We start from the raw sequence: 21,127 nt of genomic DNA, 5'->3' as shown, positions 1-21,127 counted from the left end.
ACTAAATGCGATGTGGGACCCTGGATGAGATCCCAGGACAGAAAAAGGGCATTAGTGCAAAAAATGAGTGAAACCCAAGTAAAGCCTGAAGTGCACCTAATGGTACTGAACCAACACTACCTTCTTAGTTTGATAATGGAATTGTGGTTTTGGGCCAGATAGTCACGCTAGAGGAAGCTGGATGACTGGTACATAGCAACTCTCTGTACTCGTTTCGTAGCTTTTCTATAAATTAAAAAATACTCCCAAGTCAGAAGCTTCCCCTGCCAAAAGTCACGAAAAGCAAACTCCTATCACTGAGGGGTTGGCTCAGCTAAACAAGTGAATCACTTGCCATTCTGACCACACTTGCCATCTCTTCGGTTTCTATGCAGTGAGTTAGTTTGATGGAATCTGGTAGAAAGACTCCTGGACTCAGAGCCAGAAGATGTGGCTTTAAGATGGGGCGGCTTCACCTGCTACCCGACTGTTCGGCTCTTGAGCAATTTATCACCTTATTGCAGTCTTGTTATCCTCCCTATAAAATAGTTATAACAGAATCCCCAGCTTCACGAGATTGCTGTGAGAACGGGGCAGCCACCACAGTAGGTGCTCAATAAAGGTATCACCATTACGGTTCGCGTCCTCACAGAGCCGTGAAAATGGATGCGAAATGACTCTGCAAACCGGGGAGCAGATACAGGCGGGAGGGCATCTGAGGACTCCAGGCCTTGCAAGCTCGCAAAGAGACATCACCAAGAGCTCGTTCCTGCGGTTTACCTGCGAGTCTCCATCCAGGGCTGCCTGGGCGTACATCTGCACGGACAACTCAAGGTCCTGTGACTGGTTTTGGTGGCCATAGTAGTAAAGGTCTCCCATTTTCAAATATGCTGTGAAACAGAAAGCACAGGACTATTTGTGAAGTGGTTTTATTTCAGACAGACATTTTAAAGGTTGGCTCAGTCTCACCATGGCGAGTTTTTCCTACCAGAACTCAAATGCGTAACATCATTGTTTCCTTGGTGTGTCAGGAAGGGAGGGGTAGGAAAACCTTTTGTACTGAGCACCACCATTTCTAGACACATTTTCTTGCTTTGCTGGGCAGCTCTCCCAAATAGGTCTGTGAAAATCCCCATCTGCAACCTTACAGCCCAATTGACCGAGATCGTTTGGGGCACTTTACTTGACGTCTGAAATTTTGCTGCCTGGGCTTGATGACCGATGGGTATTTCTGTACTCTGTTTAAGCCATGTATTTTATCCCCCCCCCCCCCCCCCGGAAAAAGTTTTGTTTAATGGTGTACATATCGCTCAATGTCTAGGCAGAAAAATAGAATCTGTGTCAAGTAGTTCAAAAGATGGATTTCAACACTGGAAAATTGCTTACCAGGGCTGAAAAGGCAAATGGAGGAACAGCCAACAATCCAGACAACAGTAATATGGGAAACTACTACCATCCCTAGATCTGGGACGACCTGAGACCACAGAGGGCGGCCTTGCCAGGCAGGAGCTGGAACCATGGGCGCGTATAGCCATTGTCGGAATGGCCCGAAATAGAGAGAGAAGGGGAGAAATACTTAGGCTTCTCACGTCCTCCCATCCAGCAATCTCCTGCCACCACCTCCCATTGGCTGAAGCCCATCAGATGCCCAAGGACACAGGAGTTAGGGGACCATAGTTCCTGGGGATCAACCCCTCCCATACAGAGCAGAGCAGAGCAGAGCAGAGGAAGACAGGGATACATCTGAGGGCAAAAAAGGCAAATGACTGGCCCAGAGAATCTCTCCAGAGTAGCTTTCTCTTTTGAATTCTCATCAACTCTGAAGAAATGGTGGGTTCTGAAAGGGAATATAAGGGAAGGGAGAAGAAATGTGTGGGAAATATCAGAAAGGGAGACAGAACGTAAAGACTGCTAACTCTGGGAAACGAACTAGGGGTGGTAGAAGGGGAGGAGGGCGGGGGGTGGGAGTGAATGGGTGACGGGCACTGGGTGTTATTCTGTATGTTAGTAAATTGAACACCAATAAAAAATAAATTAAAAAAAAAAAAAAAAGAAATGGTGGGTTCAAGCATTCTGTGGACCATGGAGGAGGAGAAGCCCATTGCCTGAGGCTGATAGCACTTTACTCATGACCTTAATAGCAGGGTTTTTCACACTCCTTCCTAATTGTTTAGACACATCATACTTCACACAAAGCTGTTAGATGGTCCCTGATCCTAAAGATTAAAAGCTTTCAATGCTTCAGTTTAGCACCCCTTTTCCTATACATACCAAATGAAGGAGCACCAATTTGAAAAACAGAGAAGTTATAGTATCTCCAAACACAATTAACACCCAAGTATCTCTTGGCCAGGTCCTAAGGGGGAGGAAAGGGGGGAGAAAAAGTGAATTCGTTAATATATTTCAGCCAAGTGACTAATTTTACCTTTCATAAAACCCAATTCATTATCCTAACCTTAGAGCTTCCACTCCGAGAAGAATACATTTACTTACTGGCCTCTCCTCACAGATGTGTGCTAAATTTGTCTGTGACACTTCAATTCCAGTTTCTGCTGCTAAAACATAATACAGCAAAGCTTCATGCCTAAAAATAGATGATTAATAATAAATTTCATATAGTGGCTCTTGCTAATATTCACAGAGAGCTTTATATTCAAGCACAAGAGGGCACAAAATAAGCAGTTTTTTTAAAACCACAAAATCATGAGTTTGGTGTGTGTGTGTGTGTGTGTGTGTGTGTGTTTTAAATAAATACTGTTGTTAAAAATACTGCAGGCACTGATTTATTTTCCATCTCCAAGGCTGAACTCACTGATAAGGTTGGGGAGCTGGTTGGTGCAACAGCTACCTCTACTGGCCGAACGGCGTGTGGCATGCGGGCTGGGCTGTCTATTTAGCTTTCCAGCCTCGAATCCTTCCATCCCCTCTTAGGGGAGATGAGTGGCATTTAGAAAAGGCCCTGTGCTCTTGGGTCCTCTGTTCTGTGAAAGGCTTCTTGGGGCTTTAGATCCTGAGCAAGCTTAATTAAAGCTGATCTTTTGTGATGCATTAGCATTTTGGCAGAAGGGAAGGCGTTTACAAGGGGTCCAATCTCAATGGCCAAAAAAACACACAGAAAAAAAAATAAAAACCACTCATAATTGAATGATGGCAAAACAATGACGGATCACGGTGCATCTGTTGAAAGACTGGCACAAGATTCACAAGACAGAATAGCAGCAAGGGTTTGGGGGAAAAGATAAATTCCTACGGCCAGTGTTCGTGGGAGGGCAGGTTAACCCACTGGTTAAATGTGCAAAGTCTTCAGAATGCACATGCCAGTTGGCCAACTGGGAAGGGTTCTTCTAAAGAAACAGAGACGTGTGCAAAGATTCTGTGACAACAGAGTTCATGGCAGAGCCGTGTATATATGGCCAAAAAGCACTGGAAGCAACTCAAAATATCTGAAAAATCACTGAGTAGTTAAATTACCCCCACGGTGCGGCCACTTTCAGATGAGGCCATTAAAAAGGATGCTGTAGAGAGAATTCAAAGACGCAGAAAGATGTTTATGCAAAATTTTCCATTCGGTTAAAAAAAAAAAAGAGCAGGATGAGAAGCAGAGCAATTCCATTTTTGTAAAACAGAAATAAAATCAAGTGTACACATTTGCACGCACATGCAGGTGCATATACGCAGAGAAAAAGAATAAAACCTAAAAATTATCTATCAAAATGCTGACAGTACTTATCTCTAGGTAGTGAGGATCAAGTCATTTTCTTTTCTTTTCACTTCTATGATTTCCTCCATTTTCTTTGTGTTACCCAGTTTATGAGTAAAATTTTATTTTGACCTTATATTGTTGTTCCTAAAGAGCTTATTTTTCATTCTCAGCTGTTGACATTAAGAATTAACTCTTCCTTAATTGCAGCTCTACCTGCAAACTGGCTTATGGTGGGATTGAGGAAATAAGGAGCGCAGATTCTGAAATCATTTTTTCTACTCTGTTAAAGCAGCTTCTGGTGGCCCGTCCCCTAGAGACAAAGAGAGGTGATTGGGGGTCAGATTAGGACAGTGAGGCCTTCACTCAGACACAGTGCGGGTCATGGGCCATGGAGCCGCTGAGTGAGCTGATTCTCGGCTTCCCGGACACCCACGGCAGCAGACCAATTAGCCATGACTCATGCTAAAGAGAGACGAGGCTGGCTGGGCAGTGTCCCCTGCATCGCAAGCCAGATAACAAGCCCACGACTACAGCTGTAAGAACAACACAAAAGATGCCTAGGCATTTTCTTACACAGCTGGCAAGATTCATGTTTCATGACAAGAATCTTCAGAACAGACCCCAGATGGAGAGCGTGCAAAGGAGGCCCAGCAGAAGGTCCCCATCATTCTCCGACAGGGACCCATTCTCAAAGTCTGACAATCTCACGTTTCTTCGGAGACACTTACATCTGATCCAGTGCCTGTTTCCCCCAGGAACGGACGAGGGAAGGAGATGGTATAAATTTGCTGGCTCAAGTTCAAATGTTGGGCCAGGTCCCTCTGCTGCCCTAACTGGATGGAATGTGGTTCACATTATTAAAATGTAACAAAACGATGTTTTCTCTGACAGCAGTCAGGCAGCCTGTTAGGATGTGCTGGGGAGGCATGAGGTTGATGCTTCCTGTAAGAACTGAGTCACTAGGATAAACTTTATAAAGACAGTATCTTGTCTCTAAAGCTGCTTTGGTGGTGGGGAGGCCAGGGAGGAGGGAGTTTTACAGGAATAACTTCCACTGTCCAATTATTGTAAAAGCCAAGAGGAAATTTCATAGAATTCCCAAGCATTTCCTTGGAGGAAGCACTGAAATCCATCAGAAAAAGAGAGGTCTATAAAACATTGATGTCAACAGAAGTACGGAAGGGGAAACCACCTCTGTCTTCCATCCCGCAGAAGCAAGCATCAGACGCCGGTGCACTCCCACACCGCCACCATCCACGGGGGAAGGTTAGAACTCTCAAGGCCAGGCTTTCTCAGCTGATTAAGACTTCTGAGAAATGACACCTCTGCAGAAATCCTACCCACATTTAGCTGCCCAGTGCTTTGTTCTTGCTTAATTGTGTTTCAGCAGAGACTGCCCAGAAGTATTCATTACAGATATTTCTATATTTATACTCACAGAACAAACATGTACGCAGCACTTAACTCGGAGCAGGAAGCCCAAAGGCAAGCCACAAAATTGTACTGTCCTTCCATGAATTTCCTCAAGGTTTAAGAAGCTAACCAGAGCTTCAAGCTTTATTTCCAGTGCACTAAAGTGAAGCTGCCCCCCAGACAGTCATTCTGACAGGATGGGGGTGGTGGCTGGATGCAGAGAGGAAGGGATTTGCAGCAAAGAATGAGTTTAGGGGCACCTTTGCAATCCTCCCACTTCCGACTCAGCATATACACTTAGAGAATTTTTTAATGATACATCTTAATCATCAATCCTTTGGTTGCTTGCTGTGAATTGTGAATTTGAGTGCCTCAGAGCAGCTTCTCAAACAATTATATTATGTTCTTTGTGCTCTTCTCTGCCAATGCCTGAAGCAGCTCAAATTAAAAGGAAAAAAAAATCCTTGGATCTCAGTGGCACTCAGGACCCCTGGTCTATTGCAGAAAGGTGAATCTCTTTCAACTGGAACTTGGCAGGCCTCCTTCTCTTGCCTCAAGCCCACCATAATCTGGCTAACCTCCTGGGTTAAATATTTGGGGCATATTTAAGACAAAGGACAATAAAACACACAGCGCACAGATAAAACACACATGGGGGAAGGCAGAGAGAAATGGAACATGACAGCCAGCCTCTCCTTAGCTGACTTCTCCTGGTGTCCGAGGACAGCCCCAGGCACGACAACATTATCTTCCGTATTATGCCTATACAGCAAAAAGCCCCTTTCTCAATCATGCTCCTCTTTTAAACTATCCCATATAAATCTTGGAACAACACAGAAAAGTACAAGCTCATCAAACTGACACATGTAATTTGAAAATAACGTCCAGAATAAATTCACTTACAGAAAATGAAAAAGGAGGATGGACTTGGGACATTGATGGATGATTTAGTTCTCTTACAGCAAAATAGAGGGTACCCCCAAAAGCCACATTGTGGTGTGGGGAGGCCAACATTCATGTATTTCCTATTTAACCCCAGGGCGGGTTTCAGGACTTGGGAGAGCAGGAGGAAATAGAAGTACTTTGCCTCAACTATATTTTGACAAAGATCTTTCTCATTCTAACAGATACTAGATGTCTCTTCCTGTTGATAGAAAAAAGGCTTCAGATCCAGATTGAAACTTAATAATACTTAGCATCAGCATCAAGATCGGCAAGGATATGGAGAAACAAAAACATATACATGGTTGGCAGGGGAATGAATTGGTAAAATCCTTTGGGAAAACAATTGGCATTGTCCTATAGAATTGAGCATTATCTTATAAAGTGCCTGCCATGTGACCCCACTCCTAAGTTTATATTCCGGAGAAACTTATCCAATGTATACCACGATACACATAAAAAATGTTCATGGCCACACTGTTCTTTTTTTTTTTTTTAAAACTATAATATATTTTTTTAAATTTTTATTTATTTATGATAGTCACACAGAGAGAGAGAGAGAGAGGCAGAGACACAGGCAGAGGGAGAAGCAGGCTCCATGCACCGGGAGCCCGACGTGGGATTTGATCCCGGGTCTCCAGGATCGCACCCTGGGCCAAAGGCAGGCGCTAAACCGATGCGCCACCCAGGGATCCCCCCACACTGTTCTTAAAAACAACAAAAAAAGGGAAACACACATGCATGTTGAAGTGAGGATTGATAAGTTAAGTGTGGTGTATGATAGCAGTCAAAGTGAGTGACCCGCAGATACATGCATCAAGGGATATGAATCTCATAACACGTTATGTTAAAAAAAAAAGGCAGTTGAGCTATGTAGGATATGGTTCTAATATTACAAAGCTCAGACACAAGCCAAATAAATCTACTACTTAGGAATCTATCCACATATAGCAAAACTATAAAGAAAGCGAGGCAAGGGCAGCCCGGTGGCGCAGCGGTTTAGTGTCGCCTGCAGCCCAGGGTGTGATCCCGGAGTCCTGGGATCGAGTCCCACGTCGGGCTCCCTGAGTGGAGCCTGCTTCTCCCTCTGCCTGTGTCTCTGCCTCTCTCTCTCTCTCTGTGTGTTTCTCATGAATAATAATAAAAAAATCTTTAAAGAAAAAAAAAGAAAGAAAGCGAGGCAAGACCAACAACAAGGCTCAGCATGATGGTTACTTCTGGGTGCCGGGGGTTTAATCTGGGAGAGAAACGCAACTGTTCCTTTTCTTTCATAGGGTTGCAGGTGTTCATTTTATCATTATGCTTAAGAATATATATATACATATATACATATATATATATAAAATATATAACATATATATTTTTTATATATACATAAGAGATTTTATATATATATAAAATATATTACTTCATACGTATCAACTATTGAATGACAGAACTCAACTGGCTTGGCTACATCTCTAGTTCAGATGCTCAGCACCTTTTACCTGGATTCTGAACCAGCACGCCCCTTCAGACTCTCCCTTCTCTTTCCCCAAACTATCAATAGCTCCCCACTGCCTCGTAAATTTAAAAAGTGTATGACCTGCCATTCCAAGTTCCATACAGCGGTACCTCTTTGGTCTTGTTACGTGTCACTCCCTTTTACAAATCTTCCTGAAGGCAAACTGGTGGCTTAAAAGTTTCTAGACTCATCCAGAATTTTCCTATCTCTACTTTTTTGTTCCTGTATTCCCTTCACCAGAAATGCTGTTCCCTGCATAGCCAAGCGGAAATCCGAGCCACCCCTCAAGGCCATATCACCTGCTACCCCCGGCATGAAGGCCGAACCTAAGTCCCACAAACCAGATAGCATCTTTTCCTTCTCAGAATCCCTTGTGCTCATTACATACTGTTCATGTGCCTCAAGTTAGGGTTGTTCTTTTTGCCTTTGTTTGTGCACTCATTTGTTTTCGAGCACTTCCAAGGTACCACTAGGTGCTGGGCACCGGGGTGCAAGCCAGAGGGCAATCAACAAAAGCGATCAGGACCTTAAAGGGAGCAAGGAGTTAGGTAGGACTTCTTGGCAGAGGAAAGAGCAAGTTCAAAGATCCAAAGGTCGGACAGAATGTGGGCCCCGAGAGGAATAGCAGATTGCTCTGCATAAGGAAGAAATGAGGCAGCCAACTTCCCCACACCCTGCTTGTGGCATTCCCTGCAGCTTGTGGCAAGGCAGCCTGCATTGAAGCGTACTCAGTAAAATCTGCTGAACAGGACCTGAACTCACAAACCGTGTAGAGCACACTTAATTTCCCCCTCCCCTCTACCAAAAAAAAAAAAAAAAAAAAAAAAGTCAATCAATCTCATGCTGTGGTTGACTATTGTAAGACAACAGGTCACAAAAACCTTAATTCATCTTGACCTTCACAGCAAATTTCACAATATGCTAACCTGAAATGTTTGGTGATGTTAAATTTAAATGTAGGCAAGAAATGTAAGCTATTAATAGATACTCTCTTTATGGGAAAAATAGTGTCAAACATCTTGGCGTGTGTGTGTGTGTGTGTGTGTGTGTGTGTTGTCAGTGTGGGGGTGTTTACAGATGTGCTCTCTCTTTGGGAAAACCCACATACGCACTTCAGTATTTGAATGCTCTTTTCCCCCTCAAGTTTCTTGAGGGAATGAAGGGTGGGAAGTTTGGGGGATGAGAAGTAGAGAATAAATTAAAGTCAAATTTGTGAGTTTTATAAACTGAAGCTCTCTTGGGAGACAAGATAAAACACCAGAAAAATTATAAGGTTTATCAATCGGAAAATAATAATTTCATTAAAATCTTTTCCCCAATTGTGCAAAGTGAGGCTACCGATGATAAACTTTCACAGGATAATAACAAACACTCCTTTAGGTGTTGTTTTCACCGGGTTCCGTTCCCTGCTCTTCTTTAAGATTTTCATTCACTGACATGCTATCTGCCTATGATGCAGGCACCTGTGGACCAAAGGGGAAAACGGTGTTCTTTTGGGCTTATATTTTAATTCTTAATTAAGGTTCAGATCAGATGATGATCTAGACAGGTCTGGTCTAACATGTCTTTGAAGCAGTGGATCAATGGGATACGTGCTGATGTGCATACCCTTTGTAGCCATTACTGAAATACCCAGATCATTTAGGCAATAGACCAGCCAAAAAAATATGACCCCTTGGAAAACCAAGACAGGGCGGTAGGACCAGCAGAAGAAAACAAAAAGATGGAATCAGGTGAAGTTTTCAGCTTGGAGGGTTGTGCCCTTATTTGTAAAATCAAGGCACAGCAAACGGGGAGCATCTGCAAATCCTCAGTGCAGCGTCTCATCCTATAGGGTACAGGATGAGATCTGTTAGCTTTATGAGAAGAAAGTTAAAACGGGGAGTCTGTTTGACTGTGGCACTGAAGGTCTGGTAAGTGAGTTCCAGTAATCCCAGGCTCTTGGCCATGGACGGGATAGTAACGTATCAGTGGAAGGATTCAGCTTGAGCCTTAAACACACTGCTCTATCTGCTTCCTGTGCACTTTCTGTGGTCTGCCAGGGAGAGGCGGAGGTTCAGCTAAGACTCCCTGTGCTGTCTTCACTGTAAAACCAAGAGGAACAAGCTTGAAGGGAAGAGAAGTCAACACATTCATGTGTCTCTCAACTTGATGAATGTGGACGCTTCCCCTAGAGAACTAATTTTTGTGTATAATTAAACATGGAAATGCTATGTTTTCCAATCAACAGCCAATCAGTCTGTGATACTCTGAATATCATTACTGGGAGGCCGTGATTTCCCTGCAAATTGCTTTTTCGGTTGTATTTTAAGACTCCATCTCATAAAGACTCCACTGACAAGTTGAAAGGTGAGGGCTGAGAAAGCTCATTCTAACGTGGGTCCCCAACTTACCATGAACCCTCCAGGTAGGCATTGAGGCCTTTGCGAATGACATGACCCAAGTAGCCATTTTTCTCAGCTACATGTTTTGCCCATCTGAAAAGAAAAGGAAGAAGAAAATATCCAAACTGTGGAAAATTAAATAATTGCTTTTTTCTTCATATGATCTCAATAAATCCCACTTGGGGATTATTTTGCTGGTTAGAAGTTTTACATGGCAACAAACCTGAAATGAATGTTAAGAAGGTAAAGAAGGATGCATTTTGAGAACTTTGCATTCAGTGCCTATCTTATGAATACTTAGGAGTTATCATGTATGCAAACAGAGACATGAAAGGTACCTAATGAAAAAGAGCTGCCAATATGAAGAAGGATAATATTTACCAGGAGTCCTGGTATTCTCTCCATTAAAACATGTTTACAGATTTATTATAAGGTTTCCTCACTTTTTTCTGTCCTCTAATTTATCCTGGAGAATTTTTACTAATAATGAACTGGCCTGTTGTAGTCTTTAGATCTACAACCACTAAAAGAATATTATAAGGATACACAACTAATAAGCTAATGGATGGGGGAAATAAATTTTTTAAAAAATACTTGTTTGATATAAAGGAAGGATGAGAAAAAGGGAAATAAGTACAAAGAATGGATGGGACAAATAAGGAATAAAGAGTAAAATGGCAGATTTAAAACAGAATCTATCTTATGTTGCATTAAATGTAAATGGTCTAAATATACCAATTAAAAACTGAAGATAAAGTATATAAAACCCAATTATATGCTGCTTTGAAGAGACACACATTAAAATTAAAAGAAGAAAAAATTAAGAGTAATGGCTGGAAAAAGATATAACATGCAAACTCTAATAAAACATAAAAAGCAGGTGTAGCAAAATTCGCTGTATGCTGGTCATAGAGCAAGCCTCAACAAATTCCAAAGGACTGAAGTTATTCAGAATGTATTCTTTGATTGCAGTAGAATTAAGCTAGAAATCAATAACAAAAGAAAAACTTTAGTATATGTGCTGCCGAAGCGAGCACACAAAAGAAAAATTTATGAAACATGAATGTTCACATCAAGCATCCTAACCAATAATGATAAAAAGCTTCAAGAGTCTGCCTAGGTCAAGTTTTAGCACTGAGTCCAGGTCAGGTTGGATTTGCTCACAAATGTCTTATAAAAAACAACCTTTTGAAAAGCCAGACTATTAGTATGAAGGTGGTCTTGAGCAGAGGTCTGCGAAGTTTTGTTTTGTTTTTTTTCTTTTTTCTGTAAAAGGCAAGATAGTATATATTTTAAGCCTTGCGGGCCACACATAGTCTCTACTTATATTCATCTCTGTGTGTGCTTGCCTTAGAACTCTTTAAAAATGTAAAAAGTATTCTTAGCTCTTGGGGCCACACAAAACAGAGGGTGGGCTTCATGTTACTTATGGGCCAAAATTTACCAACCTCTGAAAAACATTTTCAGATGCACATAACCTCAAAAATGTGCCTCCTGTTCACCTTTCTTTAGGAAGCTACTGTAGTATGTACTCTACAAAAGTGTAAGAGTAAGCCAAGGAAGAGGAAGAAATAGGGTCCAGCAAGGAGAACCCAAAAAGTTAGAGATGAAAGAAAAGGAAACCCCTACGGTGATGACAAAGTTAATTTCAGGAGGGCAGCTGTGTCCTAAGCAGACTCCAGGAGAGATGTCACTGAGATTAAGTTAACCCAATACCTGGTGGGTCTGGACATACTGGGAGAGATCTTAACAACTGTGGGAGAACTTGGAGATCAAACACATGGAAAATGATAAGCACGCAGAAAGCCAAGCCACTAAAGAACTATGAAATATAACGATTACTCCACAGAAAACAAACAAACAAAAAACTGGGTAAGAAAGAAAAAGTAGTCATAGGATACTACATGGCTCAGCTGTGCCTAGCACTCATGTGGTCATAATAGGGGACACTGATACTAATCGAACCAAAAAACTGATATATTTATTGGGAAAATGGGACAGGGCAGGAAGTGTGGATGTGAGGGACAGCAGGCGGGGGCAGGAGAGGGAACTAAACCTTTTACAATGGATTAACAACAGACAAAGCCTATAATGAAAATAACAAGAATTAGTGCTATATAAACGTGTCATTGAAAGTTAGAGCCAAACAGTAAAGAAATAACGAAAAGACTGAAAATGACTTATTCTTGAGAGCAGGGAGCAGTTCTGGGTGGGGTTGCAGATTTCCTGATTTTTCCATGTCACATTATTATTTTTTGTTTCGGTTAAAATTTCCTTATTTTCGCCTTTGTCAAAGTCTGTGGCTCTTTAAACCCCATGCATGCATAATCGCTAAAAAATACGGATTAAATCAAACATTGCAAAACAAAGAAAGGGAACTCCATTTTCAGTGAATAAAGGACATGGCTTTTCCTTTGCACACAACATCTGACAGATTCTTACACAACAGCCTTCTCGGGGTCTCTAGGGAAAGTCTCCAGGTTTCCTGTGATGTAATAGAGAGAACACCACAAAGTTCCTTCGATGTGTCCGCCCTGTGCAGCCTTATGGAAATATTCACCGGCCAAAGTCTGTAGAGAGATCAACAAAGTCATCTCATTGGTGAGGAGTCCTCCTGGCTGGGCTGGTTTCACCAGAGCCAAGCTGGGGGGCCAGGGTGAGGAGGGTGGGGGTGGACACTTAACGCCTGGTATTTTCACTGGCTTACAACTTCTTAGGATCTTTAGGAAAACTGAGTCAAGCTCCGGGAAGACAGCCAATCACAGAAGCTGGCCCCCGGATGTCATAACCTTGATGGGAAGCTATTCGGTGAAGGTTACCCACTAAATAAATAGGACAACACGTCGCTGGGACTCGCATAACCCCTGCAAGCTACACAGCTACGCTTCAGAGTTTTGCAGAAGTCACACCAGGTGAACATTCAGGCACCGGCTCTCCTCACCTTGCTTAATACCTTTCTTCAAACTCGTGTGCAAAAACTGCATTTCCCGTAGGAAGGTGAGAATTAGAATATGACAATAAAAAATCCACACTGGCGTATACGTGGGTGGGTTAGCAGACATTAGCAACGCATGAAAATATACAGCCTCTCCTGCAGTCAGAGAGAGGCAGAGGGAAAAAATAAGACAAACATTCGGAAGGGTGAATGTTCTGCTGGTTTACTGTTATTTTTTCGGGAGGCACTTAGCAGTCGTTCTTAAGCCAGGGCTTTGGAGTCAGACAGGCCTGGGTCTAAATCCCGCTCCGCTCCTTAGCAGCACAGGGTGACCTTGGCCATTGGTAATCTCTCCAACTGAGAAATTTCTCCAAGTGAAAAGTGGGGCTTCTGATGGTACCCAGCACGAGGGCTGTGGTGTCAAGGACCAGGGGAGATGCCTTCTGGAGGCTTGGCGGGGCTACACAGCAATCATCTTCCAGCGGCCTACCCCCGGAGACCTGCCGCTGCCTCCGTCTCGCCCCCTGCATCTTCCACCTCGACACATGCCACACACTTTGGAGTCACCCTGACTCCTCTCCCCGTCACACCTCACATCCAATCCGGTAGCAAGCCCTGTCACCTTGACCTTCAAAGGACATGCGTCACCCAGCCACATCTCTGTCCCCTCCTGGGGTGGCCCATCCTTTCTCGCTTGGATTCAGTACATTAACCCCCTGCTCCCCTCTGGTCTTCTTTAATCCTAGTCTCTGCTAGGATCCAGGGGGAGGCTTTTAAAACACAGCACTGCCCCGTCCAGAGCTGCCCAGCGGTTTCCCATCTTCCTTGGAGCAGCCGCGACCTCACAATGACCTGCGCACCTGCCCGCCCAACCTGCCCTCCCACCTACGCCCCTTCCCCGCTTCTCGCTCCCCCTACGCCAGCTTCCCTATTGTTCCTGGAGCATGCCAAGCCTGCTTTCCTCTAGGGATTTGCCCTCAAAGTTCCCTTTTTCTGGAATATTCTTCTCCCAGACAGATGGAAGTCTCCTTTAGGATTCTGTACTACATCACATCATCAAAGAGATCTTCTCTGATCTTTATTTCCCCATGACACGTATCTCCACCCGCCCTGGTGTTTGTTTATTGTCTTTGCTCCCCTCTGGAATATAAGCTTCCCAAGAGCAGGGGCTGTTTTTGTCTGTTGCTGTGTCCCTGGTGCCTGGAGAAGTGCCCGGCACAGGGTGGGCATTCAATGAAATTTGTTGACTGTAATGATGCAGAAATTATAATTACCATCATCAATAGTATTATTAATAATCAGAGGCTCCCATTGTGCGCAGGGATCCCGGTCCTGCCTCCACTAAGCATATGGCTCTGAGTAAGCCTTGACTGGTCACTCCGTAAAATGGATACAATCATAGTAGCTATTCCAGAAGACAGAACGACGTGGGATGCATGTCAAGTATTTCTGAGTGTCTGTCACAGAGGAAGTGCTTAGCAGACACTGAAGATTGCCACTCTTTTCACTATTATTAAATCTGGTCTCAGGGCACCTGGGTGGCTCAGGGGTTGAGCATCTGCCTTTGGCTCAGCTGTGATCCCAGGGTCCCGGGATCAAATCCCACATCGGGCTCCCCACAGGGAGTCTGCTTCTCCCCCTGCCTGTGTCTCTGCCTCTCTCTGTGTGTCCCTCATGAATAAATAAATAAAATCTTAAAAAAAAAAATCTGGTCTAATATCAGGCAACCCTATCTGGACCCAGCTCTCTTTGCTTCTTGTAAGATCGATGCCTACATTGCCTGCCTGTCATGCATTCTTACCTCGTATCGTCTCCCCCTCCCTCCCTAACTGAGGACTCCCTCCTTCGTGCAGCCTGTCCGGTTTCCTCTGTCGAGAACTGTCTGGGTCACAGCAATTAGCTCACACTTGACACTTGGCTCGAGACCGTCCTTTGCTGTTTGCTATCCTATCTGCCTAACTGGGCCCAGGACCTGAGTGAGGACAGGGGCTGTGTCTTGGGAGGCGTCTGCACCACCCACAGGCCTGGTGCCACCCCCGGGGCCTCAGGCAGGCCAGACACACGTAGCTGAGCTGGTGGCCAGCCACACAGCTGGTCTCAAGTCTTACTTGATTCCTTTCAGGAACTCCTGGGAAAATGCCATCCAAATACAGGACTCCAAGGTTGTACGATGCATCCGGGTTCCCCATCTCTTCTGCTTTTAACCAGTACTTGGCTGCTTTGGCATAATTTTTCTTGAATTTGTGGTAATACCATCCCAAGCCATTGACTGCCTGATGCAATCCCTGGATTTCAGAACAACAACAACAAAAAGAAATCACTTTTTTTTTTTTTGTTTTTACTGAGACCTAAAGAGAATTGATTGTTGTGAAAACACTTTGCCCGAGTCTGAGCAAAACCTCTCCTGTCTCTTTTTGGGGCACAGATGGCATTGAGGAAGAGCTAAATGTTAGAAGCCACGAGCCCGCCTCAGAGCCTTCCTGGGTGGCTTCCATCTGGCTGCTGCTGGGATTCCTGATGCTGCCCCCCAGTCACGGCTCAGCTCCTGAGGCTCTTTGACAATGCCCTTGTCTACAAAGAGGCCTCTTACTGCTCTGCAGTATTGACAGTGACCTTGAAACTCCCCAGCGCTCACCTGCGAGAGGAGGCCTGACACCATCCCTGGGCTGGGACACTTTCTAGGTTACCTGCCTGCCCGTCTGTTGATTACTCTGCCCTGAGCACCAACAGGTCCTCCGAGGGAAGAAGCTGCAACAGCCTACTTGCAAAGCACAGGTGCTTTGAGGCCACAGAGAGTCCTAGTCCTGACAGGTAGAGTGGAGGTTGTGGGGGGGAGGGTAGTGGCGATGGGAGGAGGCTTTTAAAACTATGTCTACACCTGGGGATGGACTTGAGGAAGCGCTTCATGCGAATCTAGTCTGGAGCCTCCCCGTGCTTGCCGATTTCGTGCTTTCAGATGCTCTCGTCTGCCTTCCCCGGGTGCTCCCACCTGCTTCCACAGGGCAGCCTGCAGCCTGGTTGTCCAGGCCTCAGAAGCCCTGCAGGGGTGTGAGTGCTCCCGGGGGAGCCTCCAGCCCAGCAGTGAGACACCTGTGTGCAAACCTGGGCCTGGGTGTACACGGTTCTCATTCCCCCCTTCCTGCCAGACCCACCAAGCCATGAAGAAGCAGGGGGACAAGGATCCGAGGGTCACACCATGCCTTGCATGTGTAAGACTTGTCAAGTCAGAGTCTAAGTATAGAACTGAATCTCTTTCACCACCTTCACAAGCAAAGGACGGGTGTCCCTTCAGAACAGATGCCAAGATCCCCGTCTGAGCCTTTTCAGTCTGCGGTAGAGCCTAAAAAGCTACACTTCCTAGGGTTTCTGTTGGGCTCCGGGAGCCAGGAAGACCAGGGGAAAGAAACTAACAAATCCCATTAATATGGAAGTTCCATGAGGGCGGGAATCTTTCTTCTGTTTCCCAAGTACCTATATTAGAACTTGCCACAGAGTAGACACTCAATAAATACTTGATGAATGACCCAAGGCCACCCTTTGAAGGCTGGTGCTACACAAAATGGAATCCAAATCCTATACCCTGGGGACGGAGAATAGGGTTTAGAAATGCAGGCCCCCAGGATAGCTGACCCCCAAGACGGCTGACGTCTGGAAGGGTGTCAGTGCCGTGGATCTATCTGGTCATAGAAGGAACCTTCCCGAGCCTCACACTGTACTAGGTGCAAGATGGTCTCCTAGGGAGTCTTCCAGAATGCCTTTCAATATTGGCCTAGATCAGAGCATACTACAAAATAGTAAGAACCAGCTTTGGAACAAGCCTATGCAATGTGCACATCACAGTGACTTTTGCTGCAAAGCCAGAGGCCACAGGCTTATTCAAATGCACCTGTCACCTCTCAAAACATCTGCAGAGCTCCTTGAGGAATTGCATTTGGAGCCCCACAAGAACTCCCGTCTTCCGGCTTACCGCTCATCCTCTGTTCTGCACATTGACGGCTCAATCACCAGATTTGCTCCCCATGGGACTTCTCACTAGTTCCCCCAAACCAAACTACACTGGACCTTCACCACGGTGCCTGACAAAGAGTGGGGACTTAAAAATTCCTTGTCCAGTGAATGAGGGAGAATCACATCGCACTTTGAAGGAGGTGATGACCCCAGGCCATAAAGCTCCATTTCCCTATACTCAACCTAAACTTAGCTAAAAATCCCTTCAAAACAAAGCACATTAGACATCAGCCCACCACTCCGATGGCTAAAGAGATGCCAATTTCACACCTGCCCTGTTTAGGATGCTTTGGAAGGAAGGCCCTCTCTGAGCCCCATCGAACTGCTTCTCCACTTTGGCCTTTTAATTTGTGTGTGTGTGTGCTTGGAGGGGTGTGGGCATGAGGTGATGTGTCCTTCGTGGGCTCCCTTCTCATGGGTCATGTGCCCTCTTGACACCACAAAGGTGGAGAAAAATCCTCTTGGCTCTCTTGTTCCTTGCCCCAATCTCCTGTTCTACACACAAAAAAAGAGGACTCTGAACTTCTCAAGGGAGAAGGAGGGGAAAAAAAAATGAGCATGGATATATCAGGAATCTTTGTTGATCAGGCAAATATTAGCAGCCTTGGGGAGGAAAGCACTTTCAAGTGCCAAAAGGGCTATAAAGGACTCTGTCAAGGCTGTTAGAATTCTAGCGGGTTCTGCGAAATTTATTTATTTGCAAATCTGCGCGCACGCACCTGGGAGCGTGCATGCCCTGTATGTGCGTGGGTCCCCTCACAAGTGATATCTAACCTCCCTTCTGGGGTGCTGTAGTGAAACCAGCTGACCTGACGATAACATTGAAGAATAAATAGTGACAAAGACAGAGCAGGTTTTAAACCTGGCCACCAGCTTGATAAACATCCCCAAGACTAAGGCACACGGGAAGTCAACGGGGCATTGGACACGACAGGGTTAACCTTCCAAAGAATTAGCCTCTGGTTTCCCTAATTCAATGGCATTTCTACACAATTCCTAGGAACCCGGTCCCCCCCACCCTGCTTATTATCAGGGCAGCCCCATGATTATAATTTTAGCTTTCAAACAAACTGGGCCTGAATTCTATTGACTGGAAGGTGAATTCGGCTTTTGAGCGTTGCCGTCCCCATTGTGGCAGGTCACCGTGGTGTTGGAGCCCCAAAGTGACTAATCACGGCTGTGCCAGCGACCCTCCCTCCCTGCTCTTTTCTATGGGCCGGGCCAAAGGCTGAAGGCTGGCCATTTCCGCCTGCAGACTTGGGAGCCCGTGGGCGTGTGGGGTGCAAATGTTTCCCTCTGACAATACGCAGAAGTGTTACCTTGGAAGCGGCTTTCTTCATCAGCTCTAAGGCAAGCCGTCTGTTCTTTTTCACTCCTTGACCCTAAACAATGGTAAACAGCAATGAGTATGAAGAAAATAAATCCAGGGTGCCCTCGAAAACACCACGCACGTGTATCAACTTGGCTCCATATAAAATACTGGAAAGAAAAATGAAAACTCCAGCCTTCTTACTTAAAAAGCCTATTTTCAAGATTTCTGTAGGCAGAGCCGCTCTACCATCATCATCACCATCATCACCACCACCATTATTTTGCTTGTACGTGTGGCCCAGAGACCGCAGACCTCACCTTGCCAGCTTACATCCACACAAACCCCCCATCGTCATGGGGTGAATCGCATTCCCGTTAACCCACAGATACTATTGGGAGAAGCCCTGAAGGACAATTAAATGAGTTTGGTCATCTTGGAGGCGACTTTCTGCAGATGGCCTCAATTGGGAGCCAGATAAAGCACTCGATCTGCCATGGACAGTCAGAAGTTATTGCGTTGTCCTTTGCAGCCTTCCTGGGTCCTCTCAGGAGTGCCCAGGGTGGACCAGCTCAAGAGCCAGCTGTGAGGGAGATAGGACCCCTTGGAATCCGTCACCTCAGATGCTGACAGAAACCGACAAGGTTCCTCCTGCAAGATCAAGGTTTTCCAGAAGAAGCGGTCTGAGCACCACATTGGGGCTCTAGCTACAAGAGAGGAACTTTGTGGGACCACAGTGAGTTGTCTGCAGGACCGTGTGGGGAAGTGGTGGGTCTGAGGGTGGGGCGGGAGGGGTCCTCAAGGTCATCTCACCATAGGATTGACAAGGAAGCTGGTGGGCAAGGGGAGCCAGATGGAAACCATCGCCGCTACCAAACTCACCCAGCACCTGTGATCGACACGTACACTGCATGTGCCCTGTGGAGCCTTCCTGGCCTCAGACACAGTGGTTGATGGGCTACAGGTGATACCACGTGGGGGGCTTTGCTATATTCATTGCAACCGGATGGTCTTAGCAAACATCCCTGTGTTAATGACCGTGCGCCCGGCACCGTGCTGCCATATGTAGTCCTCGCCACAAGCCCCGGGGGTGCAGCTGGCATTCCCACCTGAGCCCCTGCATGCCCAGAGTCCCACACTGAGTGAGACACAAAGGCAGGATTTGAACCCAGGCAGGCAGGCCCCACAGTCCAAGCTTGTGACTACCACGCTCTGCTTCCTGTACATTCCCATCCCGTGCTGAGAACGTATAATGATTCATGACCTCCTCATGGGATGCACAAAACGTGCAGGGTACGTTTGCCTCTGGATTTTTCAGGCCCCAAAATAAAATTGTGACTCCAACTAAAAGTTAAATTATATACACCAAGTTTCTACTCGAAGTTACCCATTTAAAGAAACCGATGAGCTGAAGCGAAGTTGAAGATGAAAGCGTTTTTCAGAAATGCACCATTACTTCATTTAATAGAGAGGAAGAGGAAAGAAAAAAGGACATGAAGCCTTCTTGGAATAACTGGCAGTGAGACAGCCTTTTTGGAGGTCTGGAAAAGTGTCAGAAAGATTAGGACGACGGATGTTAGAACCTGGTTGAACTCAAGGTTTATCTTTTCCAACTTCTTTGCTCTGAAGGAATACAGTGGGCCCAGACCGGATGAGTTACCCAAAGCCTCACAGTTAGATCTGTGACTAGAATTCAGATACTCTCGTTTCTAGGCATCAAGCATTTTCCAGAATATTTGTTATTTATACCTAAGTGGGATAATTTCTTGCACAAAGACTCTGCACCATGCACAAATCTGAGTAGTATTGGAAGCTGTTAAGTGAGAAAAATGTGAAGTCTTGGTCTGTAGTAAGTGCTCAATAATATCCACCGGGTGAATTCATGGAAAAAAGCTGCTACAGTAAAAGTCAAAGCTCTATCCTCATGAGGATGCAAAACAAGATGGCCTGGATTGTCTTAGACAAGAACAAGATGGCAAATGCCCACCCAGAGCTCCGAGGCATTTTACTGCTCTTCACATTTGGGAAGCTCATGCTCTGCATGGGGTTATTTCAGATGGAATACACTTAAAGTGACCTTCTGGCCAGAGGTGAAATCCTCCCATTACTGAAATACTGAAAAGGGGCTTCCTTCATCCCCACTCAGGGAGTTTTAGTTGGAATGCAGGAAAACCCAAAATCATTAAGGTTGGGAAAACCTCCAGAGTCATTTATTCATGAATTTGCCTCTCCCTCTAGATGGTGAGCTCTTGGTGGTCAGAGGTAATGTCTGATTCACGCTGTTATCTTCTCTGCACTTTGACAGTGGCCAGCCCCAACTCCAGCGGCCAGATGCCTCTGTGTGCCTGCCCTCTCCCCATCAAGGGGCATGAGCCCCTTGAGGTCAAAGACATGGAGCACTCATCCATCTGTCCCTCCATCCAGCGCAGAGTCTGGCATTTTGTCAGCCCCGAATGGGTGTTTATTGAATAAACACATGGCTTCATCAGCATATGGCAAGGAGTCAAACCATTTCTAAGTTGACTTGACAACTGAAAAAGGAAAAGTCCAGACCCTAAATTTGGAAACCATATGAACCAATAGGTTTGAAGGCCTTAGAGGATTAGTAATGTAGCAGAGTCGTGGCTGTTAATCAGTGAGTGGCCACGGCGGTGGTTCTGAAGATGGACCTGGCACATGACTCCATGTCCTTGTTTGAAGACACTTGCTCTCTGAGGGCAGCTGTTTTCTTTGGGCATGACACGGGGCCCAAGGGCTTCCTTACCAGAACCAGCAGATTTTTTTTTTCCCTAAGGCTGGTGAGTTGATGTCTGTGTTTGGGGGTGAAGAACACAGATTCTGAAGCCAGACTGCCTGGATCCCAGTCCCAGATCTCTAAAATGCACCAACTGTGTGACCTTGGGCAAGTTAAAAAAAAAAATTTGCCTCTTTACCACATATATAAACAGCA

General features: G+C 45.3%; 1 protein-coding gene and 1 long non-coding RNA gene across 6 annotated transcripts in view; one reads left to right on the top strand and one right to left on the bottom strand.

The window, feature by feature from the left end:
- Positions 1-21,127, bottom strand: part of SEL1L3 (SEL1L family member 3) — a 100,841-nt gene that overhangs the window by 14,435 nt on the left and 65,279 nt on the right. For all 5 annotated transcript variants that reach the window (XR_007409981.1, XM_049108723.1, XM_025437289.3 and 2 more), the window contains exons 14-20: positions 18,188-18,250; positions 14,969-15,145; positions 12,368-12,495; positions 9,935-10,018; positions 2,473-2,563; positions 2,251-2,335; positions 760-869 (exon numbers count right to left, since the gene is read on the bottom strand). Coding sequence is in view for 4 of the 5 variants with exons in the window: in XM_049108723.1 (XP_048964680.1) it covers positions 760-869; positions 2,251-2,335; positions 2,473-2,563; positions 9,935-10,018; positions 12,368-12,495; positions 14,969-15,145; positions 18,188-18,250 (738 nt within the window). In the remaining variant the exon portion in view is untranslated. The remainder of the gene's footprint in view (positions 1-759; positions 870-2,250; positions 2,336-2,472; positions 2,564-9,934; positions 10,019-12,367; positions 12,496-14,968; positions 15,146-18,187; positions 18,251-21,127) is intronic.
- LOC112653300 (uncharacterized) lies at positions 12,396-14,546 on the top strand. The gene is made up of 3 exons (XR_003132062.3): positions 12,396-12,526; positions 12,643-12,922; positions 14,182-14,546. It is a non-coding gene; the product is annotated as an uncharacterized LOC112653300 (long non-coding RNA).

This window comes from Canis lupus, chromosome 3 (assembly GCF_003254725.2).
Source record: "Canis lupus dingo isolate Sandy chromosome 3, ASM325472v2, whole genome shotgun sequence".
Taxonomy (NCBI): Eukaryota; Metazoa; Chordata; class Mammalia; order Carnivora; family Canidae; genus Canis; species Canis lupus.
Note: the sequence above shows the minus strand (reverse complement) of the source record. Positions and strands in the feature narration are given on the sequence as shown.